General features: G+C 40.5%; 1 protein-coding gene across 6 annotated transcripts in view; it reads left to right on the top strand.

The window, feature by feature from the left end:
• KLHL32 (kelch like family member 32) overlaps positions 1-27,538 on the top strand; it is a 98,155-nt gene that overhangs the window by 56,895 nt on the left and 13,722 nt on the right. For 2 of the 6 annotated variants that reach the window (XM_058175016.1, XM_058175027.1), the window contains one exon: positions 19,487-20,213. The exons of 2 other annotated variants lie outside the window; for them this stretch is intronic. In XM_058175016.1, coding sequence (XP_058030999.1) covers positions 19,487-20,213 — 727 coding nt within the window. Of the gene's footprint in view, positions 1-19,486; positions 20,214-27,538 lie in introns of those variants that run through there. 2 more of the 6 variants (XM_058175036.1, XM_058175047.1) reach the window with 2 other exon arrangements.

The following is a 27,538-nucleotide window of genomic DNA, read 5'->3' as shown; positions in this document are numbered from 1 at the left end:
GCCCAGGGTGAAGATTGGGTATGCCAGAGGATTAGTGTCAGGGTGCTTTAGAGAAGTGAAACTTGATATACAGGCTGGAGCCAGAGCTACAGAATCTCATTAAATTGCTGAATTGTTCATTACTGAGCACTCTCTCTTTAATAAAGTGCTCATTGACTTTGACAAATCCCCATCCTATGTCTTAAAGGACAACAACGGGTAAGAGGCATTGGAGAGGGAGGGGGCTCCTGGCTTCAAATTTGGGTGGGGGCATTGGTGGAAAAGCAGTAGAAAAGCTGGTGAAGTATACTACTCTCGTGTGTTAAATTGGTGAGGTGTTGGTAAAAGCCAGCTGCAGCTATGTTGTGTATGCACATGCATGAACAGGAAGAACTCTGATTTAGTATTCCCCCCCAAGGCATCATCCACTAGTTGTGCTTCCAATAAGCATCGACCACAAATTTAATGGTGTCTCTGCGCTTTCCTTTTCCCAAGGGCAGGGCGCTTGGAGTGGATAGCAATATTGCCTAGGCATAAATAATTCCTACACTCTTGTCACTGAAATGATGACTCATATTCAGTATACTGGCTGAACAGTTTAGAAGAAAAATATTTATCTTGAATATTGGTAAGGCCAGGCTAAAGACAGATATGATGGTAGCTATCATGGAGTTCTGGTCACATGATCCTTGTGTAGATAGTTTCATAGTTTGTACTTTGCCAGGGAATGTCCCCTATCTGTGATAGCCAATAAACAAGTGCTAATGCTTAAAAACTTGGTAAATGTTAAAAGCAAACTCTGGGTAGACTTTGAATATAAGAAAATGCTACGATGCCAGCATTAGCATACTTGAATTCTTATACACTGAAGGTTTTGTTTCTGATGAAAACATAGATGCCTTCTTTTCAACATCAGACAGCAATGGCATAAGTATCACCTTGCAGGCTATGACCCAATAAAAGTCACATCTTTTTATGAAAATATTTTGGGACGTACTGTGTTTAACATCACAGAGAACAAATGTAGAAAATCACAATATATTTTTTTCCTTTACTCTATGTTAATTTTCAAAGTCTGGCTCAGAAAATAAGATAAAGACAGTCTTTAGAGAAATTGCAATTTCACAACACGTAGATGGATTACAACAAGGATTGTCTGTTGCAAAAATCAGGACAGCCAAGGACCTGATGAGTATCAACTGTGTACTCTAGATGTTTGTACTCTAGAATTCTGGCTAATAAATTTCTGCAAGCCTAAAATATTATTAATATTATTGTTTGGCCGCATAGTCAGCCAGATATTTAGACTGAATTTGGCATAACATCAGACGAAGGCCCAGGCTCTGAGGGTCTTGACCATCCAACAGGGAGAAGTCAGGGGATCGGGGCACGCAATCGCCTGTATACATAACGTGACCCCTAAACCGATGCGATCCCCCTTCCGCCATATCTGCCCCTCCCACTTACCGTGCAGATGGACTCACCCTCACACAAAGGAACACACTCCATAACCTCCGAACCGATTTGATAGTCGCCACGAGCATGCGCTGGAACTGGTTTCTCCCGACGGGCTACCCCATCACCCACCTAACCCTCCCACCCACCCCAACCCAAACCCGTGGTTTCCCTCCCCCCCTTAAAATTTCCATTAAAACTCCCACCCAGCGGGTTTCCCCCAACACCCGCCTACCCCTCCCATCCCTTAAAAATCCCTCACCCTTAAAATCCCCATTAAAACTCCCCTTAAAAAATCTATTAAAACAATTAGTTAAAAATCCCCTAAGTCTCCTGGATTTAGCATGCCAACTCGGGGTTCCAAAACCCGTCCTCAAGGTGGGCCTCGGTAGTGTGGAGGCCAAACCTGCAGAGAGGGAATCTGAGGGCAAGAAGAGAGAGAGAGAGAGAGAGAGAGAGAAAGAGAGAAAGAAAGAAAGAGAACGAAGGAGGGAGGGAGGGAGGGAGGGGGGGAAAGGAAAGGAAGGAAAGACTATATAAATCTGGCACTAGCTTCAGGGGATAATCCAGGGCTGGAAGGGACCTGGAGGTCATCTAGTCCAACCCTGCTCCAGCAGGACATTGTTAGTGAGTTTCTGTCTTTTGATCCCCCAGTCACATAGCCACACCCACCTAGTTACATCTAACCTCTCAAGGTACTATTTCTTGTAACTTCTTAAAACTGGTAGGGCTTAATGTTTTGTCTCACAAACTTGAGACCCTGCATACAGTATATGCAATCCTCTTTAACCTTTTTCACAGACAAAATTGTTTTATAACTTTTATAATGATTTTTTTTTCTGAACTATTTCAGCAGTGTTTTCTTACTTAAGCTGACATAATAGGATATTCTTTCCAGATTCTTCCTATATTTATTTTTAAACACATACATCCTTATAACTATGTGATAGTTAAAAGAAAATCTGTCCCTCTCTTTCATTTTTTGTCTGTTTTACAGATCAACCAAGCATTGCTGAAATTCACTGTTTTGCCTTATTTAGGTAACTACCATATTTGAATGGTCAATGTAGATTCATTGCCAGGATTCAGAAATGTCCCCTATATTGGTGTGCTTCCTCTATCCTGCAAGGCTGAATATCAGAATATAACTAAAATATGCTTTCTTTGGCTTTCTAAAAAGAAAAAGAAAGTGTGGTTTTACACTTTGGTTTGGGGTTCTCAATCTACATACATGTAAATAAAAAATCATTAAAATCAAAGGGCCTGATTTCAAAAGGAATATTTTTTTGAATTTAAGGTGGAGTTTTTAAAGTGTATCTGCTTCAAAAGAACAGTGGCCTAGTTTAGCTCTTGATCAGACTCCTTTTCAAAATTTGGCCCCTCATCTCACAATGAGAGTTCATTTTCCCTACATTCTGGGTGGGGTGGTTGGCTCAAGATCAATCCTAGTAAAACCAAGTAGTTGTGGGGATGGGTGGGGGGCATCTGGAATCAGGGAGTTTCCATCTTTGGTTTTAAATAAGACTGCACCAGTGGTGAAATCTCCCCAGTTCTATCTGGTTCGCCGAATTGGTAGCACTGGTCTATTACATCCCATTTTTACGTCCCATTTTTTAACCATCTGCACATGCGTAGAAGAGGTGTGCGCACATGGTCCTGCGTGGGAGTGCACCTGAACCGGTAGCGAAGGTAAGTGGATTTCACCGCTGGACTGCACTGTTCCAGGCAGACCTAATGCATAATTTGAAATGTCTATGGAGATTTTCAGTCATCCAGGTCATGGTTGTCCCAAAGGTGCCTTTTTAAGAGGCAACTGGACTTTCTGGTTTTTCTTTGAAGAAGCTTTCTTTGAAGAGCTGAGAAAGCTTCTTGGATGAGAAGCAAAACGTCTTCAAAGAAAAACCAAAAAGTCCAGTTGTCTCTTGAAAAAGCACCTTTGGGACATAATTTGAAAGTTCCCTAGACTTCTTTATTTATTTATTATTTAATTTTATACCGCCCTTCTCCCGAAGGACTCAGGGCGGTTTACAGCCAGATAAAATAAACATTCCTATTACAAAATAAATACTATTAAAATACCACTAAAAAACTTATTCAATTTGGCCGCAATTAAAATTTAGCAAATAATAAAACCCATTAAAAACCCATTAAAAACCCATCGATAAAACCCAATTAAAACCCATTAAAACCCATTAAAACCCATTAAAACCCATTAAAACCCATTAAAACCCATTAAAACCCATTAAAACCCATTAAAACCCATTAAAACCCATTAAAACCCATTAAAACCCATCGATAAAACCCAATTAAAACCCATAAAAGCTAACCCAGTCCAGCGCAAATAAATAAGTGAGTTTTGAGCTCATGCGAAAGGTTCGGAGGTCCGGAAGTTGACGAAGTCCTGGGGAGTTCGCTCCAGAGGGCGGAGCCCCACAGAGAAGGCCCTTCCCTGGGGTGGGAATGGAGATTTTCAGTCATCCAGGTCATGGTTGTCCCAAAGGTGCCTTTTAAGAGGCAACTGGACTTTCTGGTTTTCTTTGAAGAAGCTTTCTTTGAAGAAGCTTTCTTTGAAGAAGCTTTCTTTGAAGAGCTGAGAAAGCTTCTTGGATGAGAAGCAAAACGTCTTCAAAGAAAACCAAAAGTCCAGTTGTCTCTTGAAAAGCACCTTTGGGACATAATTTGAAATGTCTATGGAGATTTTCAGTCATCCAGGTCATGGTTGTCCCAAAGGTGCCTTTTAAGAGGCAACTGGACTTTCTGGTTTTCTTTGAAGAAGCTTTCTTTGAAGAGCTGAGAAAGCTTCTTGGATGAGAAGCAAAACGTCTTCAAAGAAAACCAAAAGTCCAGTTGTCTCTTGAAAAGCACCTTTGGGACATAATTTGAAATGTCTATGTAGATTTTCAGTCATCCAGGTCATGGTTGTCCCAAAGGTGCCTTTTAAGAGGCAACTGGACTTTCTGGTTTTCTTTGAAGAGCTGAGAAAGCTTCTTGGATGAGAAGCAAAACGTCTTCAAAGAAAACCAAAAGTCCAGTTGTCTCTTGAAAAGCACCTTTGGGACATAATTTGAAATGTCTATGGAGATTTTCAGTCATCCAGGTCATGGTTGTCCCAAAGGTGCCTTTTAAGAGGCAACTGGACTTTCTGGTTTTCTTTGAAGAGCTGAGAAAGCTTCTTGGATGAGAAGCAAAACGTCTTCAAAGAAAACCAAAAGTCCAGTTGTCTCTTGAAAAGCACCTTTGGGACATAATTTGAAATGTCTATGGAGATTTTCAGTCATCCAGGTCATGGTTGTCCCAAAGGTGCCTTTTAAGAGGCAACTGGACTTTCTGGTTTTCTTTGAAGAAGCTTTCTTTGAAGAAGCTTTCTTTGAAGAGCTGAGAAAGCTTCTTGGATGAGAAGCAAAACGTCTTCAAAGAAAACCAAAAGTCCAGTTGTCTCTTGAAAAGCACCTTTGGGACATAATTTGAAATGTCTATGGAGATTATCAGTCATCCAGGTCATGGTTGTCCCAAAGGTGCCTTTTTAAGAGGCAACTGGACTTTCTGGTTTTTCTTTGAAGAAGCTTTCTTTGAAGAGCTGAGTAAGCTTCTTGGATGAGAAGCAAAACGTCTTCAAAGAAAAACCAAAAAGTCCAGTTGTCTCTTGGTAAAGCACCTTTGGGACATAATTTGAAATGTCTATGGAGATTTTCAGTCATCCAGGTCATGGTTGTCCCAAAGGTGCCTTTTAAGAGGCAACTGGACTTTCTGGTTTTCTTTGAAGAGCTGAGAAAGCTTCTTGGATGAGAAGCAAAACGTCTTCAAAGAAAACCAAAAGTCCAGTTGTCTCTTGAAAAGCACCTTTGGGACATAATTTGAAAGTTCCTAGACTTCTTGAAGAAGCTTTCTTTGAAGAGCTGAGAAAGCTTCTTGGATGAGAAGCAAAACGTCTTCAAAGAAAACCAAAAGTCCAGTTGTCTCTTGAAAAGCACCTTTGGGACATAATTTGAAATGTCTATGGAGATTTTCAGTCATCCAGGTCATGGTTGTCCCAAAGGTGCCTTTTAAGAGGCAACTGGACTTTCTGGTTTTCTTTGAAGAGCTGAGAAAGCTTCTTGGATGAGAAGCAAAACGTCTTCAAAGAAAACCAAAAGTCCAGTTGTCTCTTGAAAAGCACCTTTGGGACATAATTTGAAATGTCTATGGAGATTTTCAGTCACCCAGGTCATGGTTGTCCCAAAGATGCTTTTTAAAAGGCAACTGGATTTCTGGTTTTCTTTGAAGAGCTGAGAAAGCTTCTTGGATGAGAAGCAAAACGTCTTCAAAGAAAACCAAAAGTCCAGTTGTCTCTTGAAAAGCACCTTTGGGACATAATTTGAAATGTCTATGGAGATTTTCAGTCATCCAGGTCATGGTTGTCCCAAAGGTGCCTTTTAAGAGGCAACTGGACTTTCTGGTTTTCTTTGAAGAAGCTTTCTTTGAAGAAGCTTTCTTTGAAGAAGCTTTCTTTGAAGAAGCTTTCTTTGAAGAAGCTTTCTTTGAAGAAGCTTTCTTTGAAGAGCTGAGAAAGCTTCTTGGATGAGAAGCAAAACGTCTTCAAAGAAAACCAAAAGTCCAGTTGTCTCTTGAAAAGCACCTTTGGGACATAATTTGAAATGTCTATGGAGATTTTCAGTCATCCAGGTCATGGTTGTCCCAAAGGTGCCTTTTAAGAGGCAACTGGACTTTCTGGTTTTCTTTGAAGAAGCTTTCTTTGAAGAAGCTTTCTTTGAAGAGCTGAGAAAGCTTCTTGGATGAGAAGCAAAACGTCTTCAAAGAAAACCAAAAGTCCAGTTGTCTCTTGAAAAGCACCTTTGGGACATAATTTGAAATGTCTATGGAGATTTTCAGTCATCCAGGTCATGGTTGTCCCAAAGGTGCCTTTTAAGAGGCAACTGGACTTTCTGGTTTTCTTTGAAGAAGCTTTCTTTGAAGAAGCTTTCTTTGAAGAAGCTTTCTTTGAAGAAGCTTTCTTTGAAGAAGCTTTCTTTGAAGAAGCTTTCTTTGAAGAAGCTTTCTTTGAAGAAGCTTTCTTTGAAGAAGCTTTCTTTGAAGAAGCTTTCTTTGAAGAAGCTTTCTTTGAAGAGCTGAGAAAGCTTCTTGGATGAGAAGCAAAACGTCTTCAAAGAAAACCAAAAGTCCAGTTGTCTCTTGAAAAGCACCTTTGGGACATAATTTGAAATGTCTATGGAGATTTTCAGTCACCCAGGTCATGGTTGTCCCAAAGGTGCCTTTTAAGAGGCAACTGGACTTTCTGGTTTTCTTTGAAGAGCTGAGAAAGCTTCTTGGATGAGAAGCAAAACGTCTTCAAAGAAAACCAAAAGTCCAGTTGTCTCTTGAAAAGCACCTTTGGGACATAATTTGAAAGTTCCTAGACTTCTTTATTTATTTATTATTTAATTTTATACCGCCTTCTCCCGAAGGACTCAGGGCGGTTTACAGCCAGATAAAATAAACATTCCTATTACAAAATAAATAAAAATCATTAAAATCAAAGGGCCTGATTTCAAAAGGAATATTTTTTGAATTTAAGGTGGAGTTTTAAAGTGTATCTGCTTCAAAAGAACAGTGGCCTAGTTTAGCTCTTGATCAGACTCCTTTTCAAAATTTGGCCCCTCATCTCACAATGAGAGTTCATTTTCCCTACATTCTGGGTGGGTGGTTGGCTCAAGATCAATCCTAGTAAAACCAAGTAGTTGTGGGATGGGTGGGGGCATCTGGAATCAGGAGTTTCCATCTTTGGTTTTTAAATAAGACTGCACCAGTGGTGAAATCTCCCCAGTTCTATCTGGTTTGTCAATTGGTAGCACTGGTCTATTACATCCCATTTTTACGCCCCATTTTTAACCATCTGCACATGCGTAGAAGAGGTGTGCGCATGGTCCTGCGTGGGAGTGCACCTGAACCGGTAGCGAAGGTAAGTGGATTTCACCGCTGGACTGCACTGTTCCAGGCAGACCTAATGCATAATTTGAAATGTCTATGGAGATTTTCAGTCATCCAGGTCATGGTTGTCCCAAAGGGGGCTTTTTTAGAGGCAACTGGGGTTTCCGGTTTTCTTTGAAGAAGCTTTGAAGAGCTGAGAAAGCTTCTTGGATGAGAAGCAAAACGTCTTCAAAGAAAAACCAAAAAGTCCAGTTGTCTCTTGAAAAAGCACCTTTGGGACATAATTTGAAAGTTCCCTAGACTTCTTTATTTATTTATTATTTATTTATTTTTATTTATTATTTAAATTTTTATACCGCCCTTCTCCCGAAGGACTCAGGGCGGTTTACAGCCAGATAAAATAAACATTCCTATTACAAAATAAATACTATTAAAATACCACTAAAAACTTATTCAATTTGGCCGCAATTAAAATTTAGCAAATAATAAAACCCATTAAAACCCATTAAAACCCATCGAAAACCCAATTAAAACCCATAAAAGCTAACCCAGTCCAGCGCAAATAAATAAGTGAGTTTTGAGCTCATGCTAAAGGTCTGAGGTCCGGAAGTTGACGTAAGTCCTGGGGAGTTCGCTCCAGAGGCGGAGCCCCACAGAGAAGGCCCTTCCTGGTGTCGCCAGACGACACTGTCGCTACCGACGGCACCCTGAGGAGTCCCTCTGTGAGAGCGCACGGGTCGGTGAGAGGTATTCGTAGCAGCAGGCGGTCCTCAACCCGGCCCCATGCCATGGAGCGCTTTAAAGACGCTCACCAATACCTTGAAGCGCACCCGGAAGGCCACAGGTAGCCAGTGCAGCCTGCGCAGGATAGGTGTCACTGGGAGCCACGAGGGCTCTCTATCACCAAGAGCTGCATTCTGACCAACTGCAGCCTCCGGATGCCCTTCAAGGGAGCCCCATGTAGAGAGCATTGCAGTAGTCCAGACGAGACGTCACAAGGGCGTGAGTGACTGTGCACAAGGCATCCCGCCCAGAAAGGGGCGAACTGGCGCACCAGGCGAACCTGGTGGAAAGTTTCCTGGAGACGGCCGTCAAATGATCTTCAAAAGACAGCCGCATCCAGGAGAACGCCCAAATTGCGCACCTCTCCATCGGGCCAATGACTCGCCTCCCGACAGTCAGCCGCTGGACTCAGCTGACTGTACCGGGATGCCGGCATCCACAGCCACTCCGCCTTGAGGGATTGAGCTTGAGCCTGTTTCTCCCATCCAGACCAGACGGCTTCCAAACACCGGACAGCACTTCGATAGCTTCATTGGGGTGGCCCGTGTGGAAAAGTACAGCTGGGTGTCATCAGCGACAGCTGGTACCTCACACCAAGCCACTGATGATCTCACCCAGAAGTTGTGCATGCTCCAACGCTGGAAGTTTTTAAGAAGAGATGGGACAACCATCTTCTGAAATGTTACAGGGTTTCCTGCTTGAGCAGGGGTTGGGCTAGATTTCAAAGGTCCCTTCCAACTCTGTTATTCTGTTCTGTAGATACTGAAACAAAAAGTTTTTCTGGGGTTGTGCTGAAGCTTTGGAGGCCAGCTGCATAATCCTGGCAGGAAAGGGCAGCTTCTTTCAGAAGAAGGTGCTATGGATGAGCGCCCCGTGCACTCTGAATCACTTTTTTATGTTTGAATCTGAAGCCCTATACAATGCTATTAAATAATATAAGAGGATTCTCATCTCTTTACACTCTGCCCTGGAAGCACCTTAAACAGAAGCAGGAACTTCTCATGAATGGTGGATTCAAGCTGAAGATCTGCTTGCAGCAGAGTTTTAGTTCAGTGCCCTTGTTTTGGAGCCATTCAACAGTTCAAAATTTCTCCTCCTTCCCCTACTTTGACTAGGAGTGCAAAATTCACATCTCCAGGGGTGGGGGAATGAGTTTACCACGTTCCAATGGAGAGAAATGCAAGCATGGAGTTATCAGAAAAATGCAGTAGCATGACTGTTTCCCCTAGTCATGAAGCATTATGAGAACCAGAACTTTTGCAGAACATTATGGTCTGTTTCTCCTCCACATGCTGCATGGTTCACACGGCTATTTTTGCTTTTGTGCTTCTCTGCTGCCTCGCATTTGGTATTGCGAATAGTGTGTTCGGTTATGACAAAAGTGCTGCTTTCTGAGTGACAGCAAATGCTGCACTGGCCATTCTAGGTGTTATTCTAATTGCCTCTCTAATGGTTACTAATGCCGTTACCTAGAATCTTTAAGCTATTTTACTGCTGTGGGCAAAATGAATGAAACCAGAATTTCATTCCTGGACCTCTAGAATGAATTAAGACACACATAAATATTTGCCAATTTAAGCTTTGAGTTGGAAGTAAGTAACTGTTTTTGTTTTATCTTAGTAAATAAGCAATTCCTTCACAGTCAACCCAATACATGAAAATCAAATCAGGGCTGCTCTGTTGCCTCGAGTGTAGTTAAGTTCATCATTTTTGTTAAGGTTATACTGGTAAAGCAATATACCATGGAAGAATCTAATATTCAGCCCAGGGTGAAGATTGGGTATGCCAGAGGATTAGTGTCAGGGTGCTTTAGAGAAGTGAAACTTGATATACAGGCTGGAGCCAGAGCTACAGAATCTCATTAAATTGCTGAATTGTTCATTACTGAGCACTCTCTCTTTAATAAAGTGCTCATTGACTTTGACAAATCCCCATCCTATGTCTTAAAGGACAACAACGGGTAAGAGGCATTGGAGAGGGAGGGGGCTCCTGGCGTCAAATTTGGGTGGGGGCATTGGTGGAAAAGCAGTAGAAAAGCTGGTGAAGTATACTACTCTCGTGTGTTAAATTGGTGAGGTGTTGGTAAAAGCCAGCTGCAGCTATGTTGTGTATGCACATGCATGAACAGGAAGAACTCTGATTTAGTATTCCCCCCCAAGGCATCATCCACTAGTTGTGCTTCCAATAAGCATCGACCACAAATTTAATGGTGTCTCTGCGCTTTCCTTTTCCCAAGGGCAGGGCGCTTGGAGTGGATAGCAATATTGCCTAGGCATAAATAATTCCTACACTCTTGTTACTGAAATGATGACTCATATTCAGTATACTGGCTGAACAGTTTAAAAGAAAAATATTTATCTTGAATATTGGTAAGGCCAGGCTAAAGACAGATATGATGGTAGCTATCATGGAGTTCTGGTCACATGATCCTTGTGTAGATAGTTTCATAGTTTGTACTTTGCCAGGGAATGTCCCCTATCTGTGATAGCCAATAAACAAGTGCTAATGCTTAAAAACTTGGTAAATGTTAAAAGCAAACTCTGGGTAGACTTTGAATATAAGAAAATGCTACGATGCCAGCATTAGCATACTTGAATTCTTATACACTGAAGGTTTTGTTTCTGATGAAAACACAGATGCCTTCTTTTCAACATCAGACAGCAATGGCATAAGTATCACCTTGCAGGCTATGACCCAATAAAAGTCACATCTTTTTATGAAAATATTTTGGGACGTACTGTGTTTAACATCACAGAGAACAAATGTAGAAAATCACAATATATTTTTTTCCTTTACTCTATGTTAATTTTCAAAGTCTGGCTCAGAAAATAAGATAAAGACAGTCTTTAGAGAAATTGCAATTTCACAACACGTAGATTACAACAGAAGGGCGAGAATCGACCCCGCGGCACCCCACAAGTGAGGTGCGCGGGCCCACCTCTGCCCCCGTCAACACGTCGCGACGTCGGAGAGATAGGAGGAGAACCACCGATAAACGGTGCCTCCCACTCCCAATCCCTCCAACCGCGCAGCAGGATACCATGGTCGATGGTATCAAAAGCCGCTGAGAGGTCTAATAGGACCAGGGCAGAGGAATAACCCTCATCCCTGGCCCTCCAGAGATCATCCACCAACGCGACCAAAGCCGCCTCAGTGCTGTAACCGGTCGGAAGCCGGACTGAACGGGTCCAGATAGACAGTTTCCTCCAGGTGCAGGGGAAACTGATATGCCACCATATTTCTACAACCTTCGCCGGGCGAAGGTTGGAGACCGGACGATAATTACCCAAAACAGCCGGGTCCAGGAAGGCTTTTGAGGAGGGGTTTCACCACCGCCTCTTTCAAGGCGGCCGGAAAGACTCCTCCAACAAGGAAGCACTCAGAAGCCCCTGAGCCAGCCTCGTGTCACCTCCTGAGTGGCCAGCACCAGCCAGGAGGGGCACGGGTCCAGTAAACACGTGGTGGCATTCAATCTACCCAGCAACCTGTCCATGTCCTCGGAGTCACAGGGTCAAACTCATCCCAAACAACATCACCAAGACCGCCTCAGATACCCCGCCTGAATCGCCACAATTTTGGTCCAGACCGTCCCTAAGCTGAACGATTTTATCGATAGATAACCGTTAAACTCCTCAGCACGCCTCGCGGGTCATCCCGCCCCTGGTGAAGGAGGGAGCGGGTCACCCGAACAGGGCAGCTGGGCGGTTATCTGTCGACGCAATGAGGGAGGAGGCGAGGAACGCCGCTTCCCTCAGTGCCACTAGGTAGGTCCTAGTATAGGATCTAACTAGTGTCCGATCAGCCTCTGAACGTCTGGCTCAGAAAATAAGATAAAGACAGTCTTTAGAGAAATTGCAATTTCACAACACGTAGATTACAACAAGGATTGTCTGTTGCAAAAATCAGGACAGCCAAGGACCTGATGAGTATCAACTGTGTACTCTAGATGTTTGTACTCTAGAATTCTGGCTAATAAATTTCTGCAAGCCTAAAATATTATTAATATTATTGTTTGGCCGCATAGTCAGCCAGATATTTAGACTGAATTTGGCATAACATCAGACGAAGGCCCAGGCTCTGAGGGTCTTGACCATCCGGGGAACGGGAGAAGTCAGGGGATCGGGGCACGCAATCGCCTGTATACATCGAACGCGTGACCCCCTAAACCGATGCGATCCCCCCCTTCCGCCATATCTGCCCCTCCCACTTACCGTGCAGATGGACTCACCCTCACACAAAGGAACACACTCCCCCCCCATAACCTCCGAACCGATTTGATAGTCGCCACGAGCATGCGCTGGAACTGGTTTCCCTCCCGACGGGCTACCCCCATCAGCGACCCTAACCCTCCCACCCACCCCAACCCAAACCCGTCGGTTTCCTCCCCTTAAAATTTCCATTAAAACTCCCACCCGGCGGGTTTCCCCCAACACCCGCCCTACCCCTCCCACCCCTTAAAAATCCCTCACCCTTAAAATCCCCATTAAAACTCCCCTTAAAAAATCTATTAAAACAATTAGTTAAAAATCCCCTAAGTCTCCTGGATTTAGCATGCCAACTCTCGGGGTTCCAAAACCCGTCCTCAAGGTGGGCCCTCGGTAGTGTGGAGGGCCAAACCTGCGAGAGAGGGGAATCTCGCAGGGCAAGAAGAGAGAGAGAGAGAGAGAAAGAGAGAGAGAAAGAAAGAGAACGAAGGAGGGAGGGAGGAAGGGAGGGGGGGAAAGGAAAGGAAGGAAAGACTATATAAATCTGGCACTAGCTTCAGGGGATAATCCAGGGCTGGAAGGGACCTGGAGGTCATCTAGTCCAACCCTGCTCCAGCAGGACATTGTTAGTGAGTTTCTGTCTTTTGATCCCCCAGTCACATAGCCACACCCACCTAGTTACATCTAACCTCTCAAGGTACTATTTCTTGTAACTTCTTAAAACTGGTAGGGCTTAATGTTTTGTCTCACAAACTTGAGACCCTGCATACAGTATATGCAATCCTCTTTAACCTTTTTCACAGACAAAATTGTTTTATAACTTTTATAATGATTTTTTTTTCTGAACTATTTCAGCAGTGTTTTCTTACTTAAGCTGACATAATAGGATATTCTTTCCAGATTCTTCCTATATTTATTTTTAAACACATACATCCTTATAACTATGTGATAGTTAAAAGAAAATCTGTCCCTCTCTTTCATTTTTTGTCTGTTTTACAGATCAACCAAGCATTGCTGAAATTCACTGTTTTGCCTTATTTAGGTAACTACCATATTTGAATGGTCAATGTAGATTCATTGCCAGGATTCAGAAATGTCCCCTATATTGGTGTGCTTCCTCTATCCTGCAAGGCTGAATATCAGAATATAACTAAAATATGCTTTCTTTGGCTTTCTAAAAAGAAAAAGAAAGTGTGGTTTTACACTTTGGTTTGGGGTTCTCAATCTACATACATGTAAATAAAAAATCATTAAAATCAAAGGGCCTGATTTCAAAAGGAATATTTTTTTGAATTTAAGGTGGAGTTTTTAAAGTGTATCTGCTTCAAAAGAACAGTGGCCTAGTTTAGCTCTTGATCAGACTCCTTTTCAAAATTTGGCCCCTCATCTCACAATGAGAGTTCATTTTCCCTACATTCTGGGTGGGGTGGTTGGCTCAAGATCAATCCTAGTAAAACCAAGTAGTTGTGGGGATGGGTGGGGGGCATCTGGAATCAGGGAGTTTCCATCTTTGGTTTTAAATAAGACTGCACCAGTGGTGAAATCTCCCCAGTTCTATCTGGTTTGCCGAATTGGTAGCACTGGTCTATTACATCCCATTTTTACGTCCCATGTTTTAACCATCTGCACATGCGTAGAAGAGGTGTGCGCACATGGTCCTGCGTGGGAGTGCACCTGAACCGGTAGCGAAGGTAAGTGGATTTCACCGCTGGACTGCACTGTTCCAGGCAGACCTAATGCATAATTTGAAATGTCTATGGAGATTTTCAGTCATCCAGGTCATGGTTGTCCCAAAGGTGCCTTTTTAAGAGGCAACTGGACTTTCTGGTTTTTCTTTGAAGAAGCTTTCTTTGAAGAGCTGAGAAAGCTTCTTGGATGAGAAGCAAAACGTCTTCAAAGAAAAACCAAAAAGTCCAGTTGTCTCTTGAAAAAGCACCTTTGGGACATAATTTGAAAGTTCCCTAGACTTCTTGAAGAACAGGTGGCATCTGGGGCTCAGGGAACCTTTGGACAAATCAATCTTTTAATCTTTTCTTGCAAGCATTGTTGCCCTAGGCAGTGTCACTCATGCCTTAGTCGCCTCTCATCTGTATTATCTGAACATGCTCAACATGGAACTGCCCTTCAAACCACTCACATCACTATTCTAGAATGCAACAATGTGAGCAGTTATGGGCATACCTTAGTGTTCCCATGTAACCTCACTGCTTTGCAAAGTGTACTGGTTACTCCTGATCTTCCAGGTGCAATACAACATGTTGGTTATTTGTGAGACCACTTGTCTCAGATTACTTCTGCCCCTCTGATATGATCTGACAAAGATGGGCGTGATCCAGGTTCCTGCTTTAAAATAGTGCCATCTGAATAAAGAAATGAATTTCAGATACTCTGGCCAAACTTTTAAGAATGACCCCAGGGATGGTATACTAAGCTTTTAACTTTGTAGAATCTTATTCAAAGCATTTTACTGTGGACTGTAATGCAGTCTGTTATAAGAACCTTAACAGCATAGGAACATATTTTTCTACCAAGAGGAACATTTTACTATAGTGTTGTATGCCAAAATTTTAAGGAAAACAGATCCCCAATTGGCTATTGCAACTTTCTGATTAGAAAATTAAAGCAGTGTGATTATAGCTGTATAATCTATGATGCTGAGTTTTAGTCCTTGACTGGGCAGTTCATAAAGTGCCCTATTATTTTCTGTCAGCTCTTTGATGATGTTCTTTTTGAAACTGATTAGAAAGGAAAAATCATCCTTAGTTGTAGTGTTCTGTCTCCTTTTCTTCCTGAAAAGTTGAGCCCATTCCATTTTTTTTAACCTCACAATAAGCTTTTGAAGTAAGTCTGAGAAATAAGCGTACTTGGTGGTTTTTAAACGGACTGATCTATATTTTTGAACTCAATTTGCCTTTTGTTGATTTCTCCAACCACACAAATTTCATCTCCTGTTCTGTTCTATATTTGTTCATTTGAAAAGTAGCTTCCTGAGTGGGGAGATGGACAGACTGTCAGACCAGCAAGAATTCTGAGACTCTTTACATTATTTCTTTCCAGAATTCTGTTGCCTTGGAAAGAATAAGAAGGACCCAGGGGATATACAAGTAAAGTAAAAAGTCGCTGGTTCTCCAAACAGCATTGGTTGCTTTCCCTTTAGCTTGGAGAGGTGAAGAACATGAACAGTCGCATCACGGAATGTTTTTAAATATAGAACACAAGTCAGACTTGAAACAAAATGTTTCATAGTATTATAGCTTCATTGTATTATGTAGTCTTTCACATAACACTGCAGCTGCTGATCACTGCAAGAATTTCAAAAGATTGGTAGATGAAATACAATGATAATAAGGACTGCTGTACAAACGAAGCAGGTCAGTAATACTGCAGAAGGATGATCTTCTGCTCTTCAGCCAGATACAGCTGCTTATTGCTATGGCTGTTTCTGCTGTAAGTCAGTGATCTGTTAAGCATCTTTGATCATGGGAATGTTTTTTTTACATGCTACATAATAATTTCCTTTAAGCATCTTTAAGTCCCATTGATTTCAATGGGAAAGAGTGAATTGCACACTTAATGGCTTCCCATGGAAACTAATGGGACTCAAGCGTATTTAAATTAGACTGGATCATGCCCACTTAACATTGCTACATTTACATATCTGCCAATAGTTAATAAGCCCCGGGGGGCACCCTAATATTGCTGTAGCTACAATTAAGGGTAGGTGCATGTAAAAGGACACGGAAATAAATTCTGTTTGCTGGGTAAGTACAAACTGGAAGTAAGTTTATGAAACATGAAGCTCTTTGAATTAGCTTCGGCCTTCTTTCTCTGCTTTGCCTTTCTTCAGATACAAATTAATCTCCTCTGCTAAGCCTCTTGTTTTGCTGCAGTGTCCTGAATGCTGATGTACTGTGGGGAAATACGATTGGCTAGATGCATGTGATGCAGCTCAAGAACATAAAGGTGTCTTGCAGTTTTCCACTTAAAACACCCACTTTGCTCAGTGATAAAATAAGGTTGCCTTTGGCACTTTTATTTTAATACTTACCAGAATCTCAAAAAAACAATGTGATAGAATTATGCAAAGCTAGCTGAGAGAGTTTAGGAGTATGGGGTGAGTTAGCAATGCCTGGAATATTCTGTTCCCCTTTCCTCATAATTAAGAGCATCAGACTGTTAGCTTTAATACATAATAGATTAAGTAAGAACATAGTTCTGAAATCAGCAGCTCCAATATATATATATATATTCATATTCTTATTCATATTCTTACCCCCCTCATGTATTAAATTCCAGAAATATTCTTGGCTTTGATTTTTTTACCCCAAAAAAGAGAAAACATCATAAATGTATCACTTTAAAACTGAGAATGGCAATACATTTATTGTTGAAGAAAATGTTTTGAGAGCTCTTTGCACATTTATTGCGGTTGCTATTGCTCCCTTTCCATTTTCCAAACTTTCCTGACATTGTGAAAACTGTTGGCTAGAATAAACTGCCCGGTTAATCAAACAAACAGAAAGGTGAGGTCACTGGAAGTCAGTTATCTTGTGACTGGGTTTGGCTGAAATTATGCTGAACGCACACTTAAAGCCTGCACTTGGAGCAAGGGGAGGAGGCAGAATCCTACCTGTGTTTTTATAACTCTGCACTGTCAGAACTCATAATAAGTCAAATATTCTTTCTGAGGTACTCGAGGAGGAGGGGAGGGTGGGGGGAAAACCTGTAAATTTAAGAGTAATTTCAGATTGTAAATGAAAAAGAGAGGCACGACTGTTCATTTGCACCAATCATGCCTTCCTTTCATCTGCTCTGATTAGGCCTGGTGCGGTTTCATCAAACTACTCCATCACGGAGCTGTCACTCCAGCCGTCTGTTGATTGAAAACAATCAGGGCTCTGATGGCACAATTATTCTGACCCTTTAACTAGAGGCTGCTGTGATAATGAAAGGTTGATTATGATAGTTTGTGCCTCTTTCAGTTTGCCAAGAAGGTTAATTTGGGCATCAGACGGATGTTTAATGGGCGCTTGCTGGCTACACTGAGGTAAATGAGAACGTGCAGCCTTCGATATTGCATGGATATAGTTTGGCTGCCAATCATTGTCATTTTGAGTTTGTGCCTTGCACTCTGGAAATCACTTTTTTTTCTTTGGGATTTAATTTATTCTGTGCCCTGAGGAAGTTCTTTCACTCCCTGACCTTCACTGTGGCTTCCTCTGCTCTCTTAATTTATTTTTATTTTTATTTCCTTGCTTCCCTTCTTCGGCTCCGTGGGTTGTACTTAAAGCCACAGTGGATCTAGTGCAATCCTGCTTCCCTCTTCCTCCTCCTCCTTTTAATTCCCCCTCCCCGTCCTTGGTTGTTTATTATCTGTGTCTGGCATAATCTTGTTTTGCTTTTTTGTTTCATGCTGTAGAATAAGAATGTCAAAAATTATGGTGGAAGTTATTTTGCTTTAAATAGTAGTATGTTTCATGGAATATTGCCGGGGCTGTTTGTGAGGTGGTAGACTTGTATCTGTAATACGGCAGTTAAAAAAAGAAAAAGAAAAGTTTTCACACAATTGCTCCCGCAAGCCACATGATTACCACCCTCCCCCTTTAGTGGTGAGACAAGGGTGCAGGTGAGAGGGAGAGAGGGAGAAGTGCTGCCCATCTAATCATATGTCCCATTCAGAGAGGCTAATAATAATTATTAAAATGAATATATGCATTCCAGGGGGAGCAGAATCAGACAAAAACAATAAATAAAGATCTTGCTATATGGGGAAAAAAACCTTTATTAAAGCATGCTTTTTTTGTTCTCATCAGGTAGGTCTCCACCAGAGCTTCAGGTGCAGAAAATAGGAAACTGAGAGACTCATTCCTATTAGCGGTGTTGCTCTGTGAAATGGTTTGGAGGCTTCAGCTGGTTCCAGATGTCACTGCTTGGTTTTTGAGGGATTGGTTATTCAGTATAGAGCTTCAGCTCTGTTGATAGTACTGTAGCTTGCCTCCAAACCCCTTGATATAGTTCTTCATTCCCATTGGAATCAGTGGAACAAATCCCAGTGGATTTTTCCCATTGATTTCAGTGGGGTTTTTCAAATATTATCCTGTACATCATTCTCATACATCCATAGTTATCACAGCTATATAGCACTATCACATGTCCAGCAAAGCACTGCATTTATAAACTAGAAAAGAAATCTTGAGTGTGCTTCATTCTACTACCTATGATTGCTAGCACTCAAATAATTTATTGCATCTAGTTCATCGTTGTTGTGTTCATTTTAATCTTTGTAACATGCTTTGTATAGTATACTTCAGTGGTGTGCCTTTTGATTAACTGTCAATTAGGAGTTCAAAAGTTACATACATGCATTAACAATGACTCCAGCCCAAAAAGAAGGGAAAATAAAATAATCAAGAATAATAAAGGTCTTATATATTGTATAGCTAATAGAACATAGAATAACAGAGTTGGAAGGCACCTTGGAGATCTATTAGTCCAACCCCCAGCTCAAGCAGGAGACCCAATACTTCAATAGTTAGGTATATATCTCAATAGAGAAGTGACTTTTGACATTTTTTAATCTTAATCTTGCTTTCCCACAGCTTTCCCCAATTTTGTGTTGTTTAAATAAATTGGAACTATAATTCCCAAAACACCCGGTGACCATGAATAATGGGTACATCTGCCAGAGAAACCTTCTCCAATCTGGTAGCATCCAAAAATGTTGAGATAATAACTCCCATAATGCTCTGTTAACATCAACATTGGACACTGTTGAGAGTTTGGGAACTTTGGAGACGTCTTGTTCAAACACAGGCCCAAATTGAAGAAGGCTGCTCTGGTCGATTGATTACCAATATAATGTACATTAGCCATTATGGGAAAACTCCCATGTTGTCATCTGTTGTTTCTTCTTGTTTATGCAGGGCACCCATTATTGTAATGTTTGCTAAGACAAGACGGCCCTGTTATCATACATTAATTCTACACAGAGTCATCATTATTTTAGGGGAGATGAAGGGATGTTTTTATATATGCAGCAAGATTAAATTTGGGAGTATAATTTTTGTTGATAAGTTGAATAATTCAAATATGTATTTCTCACGCCGAATTGTGAATAATGTAGGTAAGTTCATTTTTTTTAATGTTTTCCTCCCTTCTAGCTAGCTGTGAGATGGCTAGAACACAACTGCCGATATCAGTACATGGATGAACTTCTACAGTACGTTCGATTTGGGCTTATGGATGAGGATACACTGCATACGGTTGCCCTCTCACACCCTCTTGTCCAAACTAGTGAAACGGCAACAGCACTGATCAATGAGGCTTTGGTCTATCATCAAAGTATCTATGCACAGCCAATTTGGCAGACCAGAAGGACGAAACCTCGCTTCCAGTCAGACACACTTTACATCATAGGTGGAAAAAAACGGGAAATATGCAGAGTTAAAGAGCTGCGATACTTCAATCCTGTGGATCAAGAAAATGTTCACATTGCAGGGATTGCAAACTGGAGTGAGCTGGCTCCCATGCCAGTAGGAAGAAGCCACCACTGCGTGGCTGTAATGGGAGATTTCCTCTTTGTAGCAGGTGGTGAAGTTGAACAAGCCACTGGCCGCACATGTGCAGTACGGACTGCTTGTAGATATGATCCCCGTAACAATTCCTGGGCAGAAATAGCTCCAATGAAGAATTGCAGGGAGCATTTTGTACTTGGGGCTGTGGATGAATTTCTCTATGCTGTGGGAGGCAGAAATGAGCTACGTCAAGTTTTGCCAACTGTTGAACGATACTGCCCTAAGAAGAACAAATGGACTTTTGTTCTGTCCTTTGACAGGTCCCTTTCCTGTCATGCAGGATGTGTTGTGGATGGTCTTCTTTGGATATCAGGTAGAAAATGTTTCACCCGCAACTTTGAAAACTAAAAGCATGACAAAACATGTTTGTATCAGTGGCATTAGTTTGGGGCCACATGCCTTAGAAACCTTTCCTTTTGTTTGCTGGAAATTGAGTTTTAATACAAGGGGCAGGTGGTATAATAATTCTGAGCCACAGATACTCAGCAATAGGTATTCAGCACAAAGGAGAGGAGTTGTATGGCCAGACAATTGTATACAGGGATAATGAAAGTGCAGTGCCTGCTGAACAAAGCAATTACAATTTAAATAGAAGTGTCCCCAGCAATTTATTTTAAACATATTTGTATTGGCCCATTAAGAGGAAGATGTATGTATCCTTATCTCTTGATGCCAATAAATGCACTCTGATTCTTTTTCACAAAATTGTTGGATTTAGTACATCTATCTTAGTTGAAGTAACATTTTTAAGTCATGAAACTTAAGCAAATAATAGTTGTCTATCAGTGATCTTTTACAGTTACAGAATGGGTCGTCATGGCTTATTTCCAAATAATAATAATAATAATAATAATAATAATAATAATAATAATAATAATAATAATAATAATAATAATAATAATAATAATAATAATAATAATAATAATAATATAATTTGCAAGCCACCTCACTCTGAACAACTCAAAAGAACAATTGCAGTTGTTACCATTTAAAAATGGTAAAATGAGAATAAGGTAATGAAAATCAACTAAATTAATATAGTGGAGAAGAGTACTGAACCTAGGAATAATTGTCCTATTTTCAAAAAGGAAGATTTTGCACAGTTTGGAAATATTGAATAGAAACAGAATGGGAAGAACCCTTGTAATCCATAAAAAGTAACTGATTGAATGATTAAAATTATAATTCCTGTAAATGCTTGAGGAACGTCCACACTCTTTTACCCTCAACAAATTTTGAAGCTTTCTTGTGTAAGGTAGTGATGATTAAATATATAGATTGTTTCTTATCAGAGAATAGTAGAAGTTGTAAACTACAAAACATAGAACATGCTCCTCCCTTTTTATAGTGTATATGACAACAGGAGTATGCCAGCATTACTCTCAGTAATTATGCACGTGGTGAGTACAAAGTTTGACCCAGATTTCTCCCAAAGAAATCCTACTACATGCTTAAAATGTGAAGTATTTAAGTAAAACAGCCATGTAGTCCATCCAAATCATTAAAAAATATATTCAGTAATCTCTTTTGATTGATGCAGTATGGTCTAGGACAGTTAATACTCAAAGAGGGGAAAGCGCCTATGTTGGTCAAACTTTAAAAAGGGCAACAAGGTCTTCCATTTACCTAAAGAAAAAGAAAGATTGAAGACAAGACCAGGAGCAGTATGATTAAATGAAATTTTAAAAAGACTACTAAGCAAGAGAATTTCTTACGGGGAAGGGGTTGATAGGGATTGAATTTTAGTTGATTTGGCTCAATTCAAATACTGTTTGCCAAGATAGTTCAATCTGAGATAATTCAATTGAAAAATGTCCTAAGCTTCCCAAGGCTTCTACAGTACTGACAGTCACTTTATGCCATTTTATACAATAGCAAAGGCCTTTTTTGAACAGCAATAACCAGAGGGCATTTTGGTCTATAATATCTTGATGATATATTTAGAAGATCCGGTAAGCCTGTGTGGTCTAAGCTCTTAACTGATCTGTCAGTCCTTCTGGCATACAAATGGCCTCCAATATAGTTATAGTACAGGCCAGGCCTTCTTGATACAACACTGCATGTTTTCCTTACCTTTTCTTTCTCTCATTTACATAATATTTACCCCCCCCCCCACATTTCCATTTGTCGGAGGCACCAGCAAAAAGTGCTGCTGCTTTCTGCTTGTGGGAATCTACTTAGCTGTCATAAAGCATGCTGGGTAACCAGATGCTTGAGAAAGCCCACAAGTGTTCTTCATTTCCTCTAGCTATTGTTGTTCCCCTCCCCTTTCCAGTAAGCATTCAGCAGTGTGCTTTAAACAGTTTGACTTTCCATGCCCTGCTAATGTGTATTTATTTATTCTCATTGTTTTTATTGGCCTGGAGCATCAGTGTTTTTCTAATTGGGGATATGAGCAGAAGCAAGTACCGATGCTTCTTTTTCTTAAGTCACATATTGATCAAATTATCTATTGCTTATCAGAGAACTTCAGAACGACAAGATTTCTATGTTTTGTTTTAATGTCTGTCGCTTGTTAAATGCTCCCAGGATATTAATATTTTTGTTTATTATCTGGTTTTATGTTTTTGGATGGATGGATGGATGGATGGTTTTTTAATGCATCTTAAAACATTGTTACCTCCTAGAACTGTTGGACAACAATAAGCCAAAAACTATCACACGTCTGCTCCACAATATCACTTCTCCTTTCTACCATTCTCTGGAAGATTACTTTCAATAATCCATTGTCTATGATTTTGGCAGTGCTACAGGACTATTTTTTCCATTATTTTCAAAGGAGTCTCTTAAAGTAGAAGTGAAACCTTTATCTCTTCATTTTTTTTAAAGAATTGAATACCCAGTGTAATTAAATAGCTACTATGTATAGTGGTTAAATGTTAGACTAGAATAAGGGAGACACACAACCTTAGCCATAAAACACACTGGGTGAATGTGGGACAGTCACTCTTTTTCATCTCTACCTCAAGGTTTGTGTCCTAGAGAACATAAGAGGAAGAGGAGGGACTGCAGCAGATGCCATTGTGAACTCTTGAATAATAGGTGGAATAAATAAATCCAATATAAATATCTCCCTTTACGAATAGTGAAGAATAAACTATTATATCAGCACTGAACTTTCCTTTTTTAATATACTTTGTTACATTTCTATAAAAATAAAATATAAAAGCAAAAATTATTAAGAAGGAAAAAGATGGGGGAAGGGAAGATGCAGAGGATTAAAAGCAAAACAAAAATAAAGGGAAGCTTCTAACTAACTTCATTACGGTTACAAATATAAAATTCATTAACTTTTTGATCTAAAATTCAATAATACCCAGTATTTCTATAATCAGAAACATTTCTAATCATCAATTCCCAAAACTCCCTTTTATGACCCTGTATCAAATCCTAAAATCAATATAAATATCTCCCTTTACGAATAGTGAAGAATAAACTATTATATCAGCACTGAACTTTCCTTTTTTAATATACTTTGTTACATTTCTATAAAAATAAAATATAAAAGCAAAACAAAAATAAAGGAAGCTTCTAACTAACTTCATTACGGTTACAAATATAAAATTCATTAACTTTTTGATCTAAAATTCAATAATACCCAGTATTTCTATAATCAGAAACATTTCCAATCATCAATTCCCAAAACTCCCTTTTATGACCCTGTATCAAATCCTAAAATCAATACAATATATATATATATATATATATATATATATATATATATATATATGTATGTATATATGTATATATGTATATATATATATTTGTTTTCTGAGGTTTTCGCGGGTGTTTGTATGTAGGTCAATCTGAGATAATTCGATGTTTCGACGAAGTCTCATTCGTCATCTTCAGGCTTCAGCTTCGTGCTTCAGGCTTCAGCACGAAGCTGAAGCCTGAAGATGACGAATGAGACTTCGTCGAAACGTCGCCAAGACACTTCCAATTTTACGCGGGAGAAAACCCGAATAACCAAAGACCTACATAATTTCACCATCTCAATCAGTTTCATTAGCTTCACCATCCATCCTTCCATTGTGGAAATCTGTAAGACTTTTCATAACTGGGTATTACAAAAATCTCACCGCAGTTATAATGTTTAGAAACAAAGACCCATATTTTTTTCTCTGACTACTTATCCATCAAACCTAAAAGTAAAATCTCTGATTGCAACTGTACCTTTGTTTTAAAAATTCTCTGAATTTTAAATGTATCAAACGTATTTGAGCCAAGTAACTCTTAGCCTCCTTATGTCCACCAGAGGCAATAAAAGATGCCTTCAGAATGATTATATTTCCAATATATGTTTGACATGCCATTTTTATATATCTTTGACAATTTAAGGTATTAAATACTAATAATATATAGAAATTCTCTTTCATATTATAGCTCAAAGTGAATTTCAATAGCACTTAGACTTACATACCGTTTCACAGTGCTTTACAGCCCTCTCTAAGTGGTTTATAGAGTCAGCATATTGCCCCCAACAATGTAGGTCCTCATTTTACCAACTTAATTGTAGAGTGAAACATCTACGGAGCAATAGTTCGCTAAACGGGTTCTAAGAAGGGGTGGCTTCTAGTTACCTTTACTACCGATTCACAACGGGGGCACGCATGCTTCTGTGCATGTGCAAATTGTCATTTATGATGTCCGGGTGGGCGGGGCCTCCCGCTGATTTTACTACCTTTTCTATAGAACCGGACAGAACCGGGAGCAACCCACCACTGGGTCTAGGTTACCAAATCTCTGATTTATGCCATAGAGATTTTTTTTTCTCCAATTAGATCTAAGAAATAGAAATGACACATAGTAATTTGCAGCTATCCAAATCTGCTTTGGAGGATTGCTTATTTCTGGGACAAGGCTGACCTCTTTATTCCCACAGGGAATCTCCTACTTTGTCAATATTCATTCAAAAAAGGAGACATGGGAACCGTTATCATGTTGAAAGTATCATGGGGATTTCAAATAGTATGCAATGTGTGGGAATATCTCCTTTACCATTAAAAATGATTTTCTGAAATTGAAAGAAAACATAGCAGGAAGGTGAAATTCTCGAATATTAAAAGGACTTGCAGATAGTTTGACTGAATCTCTAGCCATCTTTGACCTTCACAAAGCACTTAAAAATGAGAATCTGTAGAGCTGTAGAGCAATCAGTTTGACATCAGTTAGGAAGAGTCCAGAATAGATTGTTTCCTAAATGTTAAGCGATTGCTTTTCAATGTAGTACTTAGTTGAAGTCAGTATTTCTCCCCCTCCCCCATTTTTTTGATTGGGCACTTCCTTATTGGAGATTGTAGGCATTTGAAGCATACAATATACTGTAATGGTAAAGGTTCCCCTCGCACGTATGTGCTAGTCATTCCTGACTCTAGCGGGCGGTGCTCATCTCCGTTTCAAAGCCAAAGAGCTAGCACTGTCCGAAGACGTCTCCATGGTCATGTGGATGGCTTGACTCAATGCTAAAGGCGCACGGAACGCTGTTACAGTATACTGTATATACTGTAACTTAATTTCAACAAAACAAGGTAGTTCAGTATGGGCTGGCTATTTAGTGAATCTACTTCTTACTTGAAAATTGTATTCAGTAAAAGCTCATCAATGTTTTCACATCAAACTTCAGGAAAGTGTTGAATGTAATATATATATATGGTCCTCTTCAACTTTTTTTCTTAATGATTTTTATGATCATTTAAAATTGATCTGGATAGCTAATATGCTGTATTAGATGTATAAACCAGAGTTCCCCAGTATCTTTTTGCAATCCTCAGAGCTACTTTAGGTTAGGTAGAACTAAAGCTTTGAGCTCCTTTTTTATTTCTTGTGAGTCTTAAAGGAGTGAAATGGGCATCAAACCATGAGGTAAGGCATCCATTTAAGTCCATAACCTCACCTTCCCACACAATTCTGCTAATTGGTAAGATTTATATCTGGATTTCCTTGAAGAACTCATAGCAACCTATACAGAGAATTCCGTTTTCCCCCCAATAGTAAAGTGACCAGATTTCAGCGATGGCAAAGCGGGACACCATTGACGGGGGTGGGTGGGCTGCGCATGCGTGCTGAGTCTTGCCACCTGCCTGAAGGAGGAGGAGCGGCTGCTGCTTCTCCGCTCTTCCAGGCAGGCTCGGCTCTCCTCTCGGCTCTCCTCTCGGCTCTCCTCTTCCTCTCGGGTGAAGTCAAGCGGCATCTCTCCTCCCTCTCGCGCCCCCTTCTCCACCACTCCCCCTTCTCCGCCTCCTCCTCTTGCATTGCCACCTCCCATTTTCAGAATGGGAGTGAAACAAACAAAAAAATCGGCACTTTTTGGAATTGCCATGGGACGCGGGACAAATTATTAAAAAGCGGGACTGTCCCACCAAAAGCGGGACGCCTGGTCACTATACCCAACAGCCACCAAAGAAGATTGGCCTTAAAGAGATTGAACCAAAAACTAAGGACAGTCCATGTCTCTCCAGCTTATATTCTGTGATGATACTTTCAACACCATCAAACAACAACAACTGTCTATCTCAGGTCCTTGGGAAGGACTCAATAGGTGGATAAAAACGCCAGATCCAGTCTAAACATCTGACTGGTTGTGCAATCAACCATAATAATAATACAACTCTTAGTTACAAGAATCTTGCTTCCCTTTGTAGAAAATACAATGCACAATTATATTTGGATACATTTTTCTGCTGTAGTATTTGGAGAGTTACAAATTATTTATTTTTATGCATTTGTCAAATTTGGGAACTGCTCATCTTTCTCTCAGAGCAGCTATGGGTGATGTATAGTTAAATGTGTAAAAAACATAAAAACAGAACATCACTAACAGGAATGTGGTAGAAACAAAATCAAAATAACTTAAAAGGCAGGAGGAGAACCTTAGGCATTGAACATCCCTAGGCTTGTGTGCTGCTCTGCGATCCCTAGGCAAGATGGCAGAGCCAGGTCTTCAAAGACTTTTGAAAGGCCAGGAGTCAAGAGCATCAGTAGTGGGTTCCACTTATGTTTGCTTACTTGTGCAGACATCCAGGCAGGTGGGCGGAGCCTCCCGCCGCCGCCACTACCAGTTCACCCAAACCCACCACCGAAGACCATATTAAACAGCAATCTTTGCAGCTTGGTGGCCTGACTGGGGGGAGGGAGAGGAGAACTGGGCAGCAGGAGCAGCAGGACTGCATGTGTGTGCATGCAGTGCTTGTGTAAGCAGCGGACTGGCACATACACATGTGAGTGCCTTCCGGCCCCCAGCTCACGCAAGTTGACCTGTGCGTTCTGCGATCTGGCCAGCCACTCATGTGGCCCAATTCCAAATAGGCTACGGCCTGGTAGGTAGACTGCAGCCTTGGGTCTGGGCACCTCTGTTCCACAGGGCAGGGACAGAAGCAGAGAAAGTCCTCTTTGCAGCCCACCTGTTATAGAGTTTATTTTTAAAAGTATCTTATTTATTTTATTTATTTTATTTTATTTTTCAAATTTATATACCGCCCTATCTCCCTAAGGACTCAGGGCGGTTCACAGGCAGTTAAAATACATATAAATACAGATTAAAAAACAATTAAAAAACTTATTCTATTGCCCGAAATTTAAAATAGTATAAATAATAAAAACCCCTTAAAACCCATAACTTTAAAATTTAATCCAGTC

The sequence above is a fragment of the Ahaetulla prasina genome, chromosome 1, assembly GCF_028640845.1.
Source record: "Ahaetulla prasina isolate Xishuangbanna chromosome 1, ASM2864084v1, whole genome shotgun sequence".
In the NCBI taxonomy this organism is placed as follows: domain Eukaryota; kingdom Metazoa; phylum Chordata; class Lepidosauria; order Squamata; family Colubridae; genus Ahaetulla; species Ahaetulla prasina.
Note: the sequence above shows the minus strand (reverse complement) of the source record. Positions and strands in the feature narration are given on the sequence as shown.